We start from the raw sequence: 3804 nt of genomic DNA on the forward strand, positions 1-3804 counted from the left end.
GAAAGGAGCTGAGGAAAAAACCATCTAACTTTGCAACGAGGGCGGTAGCGAAACCAGAAAGCCCTGGCATTCGAAAACCAAGTTTGGCGGCGCATGACTGGTGCGACAGATCACATCTGATGTCCCAAACTGGTAGGACAGACCATATGGGATGTCTCAGACTGGTAGGACAGACGATATCTGACGTCCCAGGCTTGTGGGACAGACCATGTTTGATGTCCCAGACTGGTCGAACAGGACCATATCTGATGTTGCAGACTGGCTCTGACAGGCCATATCTGATGTCCCGGCCTGGCTCTGACAGACTAAATCTGACGTCCCAGACTGGCTCGAACATCACCGTGGCAAAACAGTTACTATTTCTTGCACTTCCACAACAGTGGTTTGTAGAACGGACACTGGTGGGATTTGCATTGTCTCTTCCGCGCCACACAGGGTACGCGCCAAGATGAGGCATCTTATCAGATTGTGTCATTCACCAGGCGTAACGGAAGTCTTCCCAAGTTGGTGAAGGAGGGAGGGGGGGGGGGGGGCAGACATTTTTGACCATTTTGCTCTCCACACCCATGCAGCCAATGTTAAATTTTCAGTCAGTCGAGGGCCCAACCTCCAGTTCGTGCGTCCCCGCTATCAAGCCATGTTAACATTAAGAGTTGGTCTGCAAACCAGTCCAGTATGCCGGGCACATGTGCGTCTTATAACACTTTTTCATACAGCACTGTAGCTTAATTCTCGTAATATACCTGCGGACCTGTAAGCCACTCCACCCAGTCTTCCGGCTCCTCCCACCATCCTAGGCCGCGCTTTCCCGCCCGTCGATCAGGCCGTGTCTGGACGCGCTGCCCGTACATCAGGCCGTGTCTGGACACGCTATCCGTCGATCAGACCGTGTCTGGACGCGCTACCCGTCGATCAGACCGTGTCTGGACGCACTGCCCGTTGATCAGACCGTGTCTGGACGCGCTGCACATCGATCAGACCGTGTCTGGAGCCGCTGCCCGTCGATCAGACCGTGTCTAGAGCCGCTGCCCGTCGATCAGACCGTGTCTGGAGCCGCTGCCCGTCGATCAGACCGTGTCTGGAGCCGCTGCCCGTCGATCAGACCGTGTCTGGAGCCGCTGCCCGTCGATCAGACCGTGTCTGGACGCGCCCCCGCGCCACCTGACGGCGGTGTCGCTCTGTGCCTGCAGGTGAGCAGCCGGCTGCCATGCAGACAGGGTCTTCGTCGTTCGCCGCCAGCGGGCGCAGCTGTCTGGGAGGCGTCCTCCTGCTGGCGGCCGTCCACCGCCTGCTGACCGGCGTCAGGTGATCTGGCCTGACCTGGCCTGACCTGACCTGATGCCTGGTCGGCGGTGGAGCGGGGCCCGTTCCCGAGAGAGATCGGGTGGTTGCCTAACCTGACCTGAGCGTTGGCCAGCGGTGGAGCAGGCCTGCTCCAGATCGAGGACAGTTGATAATTTGACCTGACCGCAGGCCCGGGGAGTGGGGTGGATGCCCGAACCGGCTCGGGCGGCGTGTGAGTGCAATGCTACTGCACCTGCGCAGCGAGTTCGCATCAGCGCACTCACGGAACACTCCGCAGCGAATGCAGCGCAGCGAAACGGATTGGGACCTACAGTGTGAAAGCACAATCTTCACAAATGGATTTGTGGCTTTGCTGTCTCAAACGAGACGGACTTGGTATGTCGCCTCGGGCCATCTCTGCCGCGGAACTCGAATGTGTGAGGCGAACGCGTGGATATGTACCCGGCTGTATTGTTGGCGGTGAGCGGCGGGCTCTGTTATGTCCTATGGCCGCCATGTCACACTCGCCGAGTGCTGCAGGCAAGACATGCCTCAAAACGCCTCTTGGTGGTTGTCCGGGGCTGTTTGCTCGATGTCACCGCCACGGGGCGCGTTCGCTTCACGGTATCGCAGTGTCCATGTACTCTTCTAACCCGGCTTTTTGCTAGTTTCAGCTCGAAGGCCTAGATTTGCGTTCGTGGTTGTCATGAGGGATATTTGGTCGCGTTTCCGAATGGTTGTGCGTACCGGATATGAACTTACCAAAGACGTATGTTGGGTTGTGAAGAGGCGATGTCAACAATACGACATTTCCTAGTTTAGCGATGATTACAACAAAACTCAGCAATTCGTAACAGGCCGCCGGGACACGAACGCGAGCCATGTTATTGGACACCGCCTTTGGAGCATGATATGTGGCAACACGGCGACCCATTTCCACGTCGGTGTGTGTGTGTGTGTTCATATCTCACTGGGACTGTCTCCGTGAGTTCGTGGGTTCGGACGTTGTATTCAGTGACCGGGTCAAAGTTCAAATAAATACGACGTGGACGTAAACGAAGAAATACAGCAAACTTACTGACGTCAGTGGTGGCAGTGAGCAGAATCCGTTGCGGCTTTCACTGGGATAACACGGCTACCGCCGCCACGCACCGCCTGATGAATCAACACCTCGAACAATCTATGCGAGAAGTTCTGTGCCGCTGTGGTGACTGACCGGACAGAGCTCTCCGTGGCGCTGTGGTGACTGACCGGACAGAGCTCTTCCGTGGCGCTGTGGTGACTGACCGGACAGAGCTCTCCGTGGCGCTGTGGTGGCTGACCGGACAGAGCTCTCCGTGGCGCTGTGCTGACTGACCGGACAGAGCTCTCTGTGGCGCTGTGGTGACTGACCGGACAGAGCTCTCCGTGGCGCTGTGGTGACTGACCGGACAGAGCTCTCCGTGGCGCTGTGGTGACTGACCGGACAGAGCTCTCCGTGGCGCTGTGGTGACTGACCGGACAGAGCTCTCCGTGGCGCTGTGGTGACTGACCGGACAGAGCTCTCCGTGGCGCTGTGCTGACTGACCGGACAGAGCTCTCTGTGGCGCTGTGCTGACTGACCGGACAGAGCTCTCCGTGGCGCTGTGGTGACTGACCGGACAGAGCTCTCCGTGGCGCTGTGGTGACTGACCGGACAGAGCTCTCCGTGGCGCTGTGGTGACTGACCGGACAGAGCTCTCCGTGGCGCTGTGGTGACTGACCGGACAGAGCTCTCCGTGGCGCTGTGCTGACTGACCGGACAGAGCTCTCCGTGGCGCTGTGGTGACTGACCGGACAGAGCTCTCCGTGCCGCTGTGGTGACTGACCGGACAGAGCTCTCCGTGGCGCTGTGGTGACTGACCGGACAGAGCTCTCCGTGGCGCTGTGGTGACTGACCGGACAGAGCTCTCCGTGGCGCTCTGGTGACTGACCGGACAGAGCTCTCCGTGGCGCTGTGGTGACTGACCGGACAGAGTTTTGCCATCCAGATTTAGTGAACGCCGCGGATATGATTAGACTTTTGCGTTGGATTCTATGCAGATGCCAGAGTGTGCTCCGACCTGCGAAGAGTAAGAGGGTGCTGCGGAGGCTCTCCACCTTCCGATCTGCAGAGAGTGAGAGGGTGCTGCGGAGGCTCCACGCTCCGATCTGCGGAGAGTGAGGTAGTGCTGTAGAGATTCTCTACGCTCCGATCTGCGGAGAGTGAGATGGTGCTGCACAGGCTCTCCACGCTCCGATCTGCGGAGAGTGAGATGGTGCTGTAGAGGCTCTCCACGCTCCGATCTGCGGAGAGTGAGATGGTGCTGTGGAGACTCTGCACGCTCCGATCTGTGGAGACTGAGTGTGCTACGGAGGCTCTCCACACTCCGATCTGTGGAGAGTGAGATGGCGCTGTGGAGGCTCTGCACGCTCCGATCTGTGGAGAGTGAGATAGTGCTGTGGAGGCTCTGCACGCTCCGATCTGCGGAGAGTGAGATGGTGCTGTAGAGGCTCTCCACG

The 3804-nt window shown here is 58.7% G+C and overlaps 1 protein-coding gene across 1 annotated transcript in view; it reads left to right on the forward strand.

Annotated features, from left to right (window-relative positions):
• LOC119102786 (protein amalgam) overlaps positions 1-2640 on the forward strand; it is a gene marked incomplete in the record, with an annotated part of 84484 nt that extends 81844 nt beyond the window's left edge. The window contains 2 exon segments of the mRNA XM_037226240.1: positions 1191-1286; positions 2543-2640. Of these exon segments, the coding sequence (XP_037082135.1) occupies positions 1191-1286; positions 2543-2640 (194 nt within the window).
• Between the last annotated feature and the right edge of the window lie 1164 nt (positions 2641-3804).

Source organism: Pollicipes pollicipes, unplaced genomic scaffold (genome assembly GCF_011947565.3).
Source record: "Pollicipes pollicipes isolate AB1234 unplaced genomic scaffold, Ppol_2.1 Scaffold_5724;HRSCAF=6776_pilon_pilon_pilon, whole genome shotgun sequence".
NCBI lineage: Eukaryota > Metazoa > Arthropoda > Thecostraca > Pollicipedomorpha > Pollicipedidae > Pollicipes > Pollicipes pollicipes.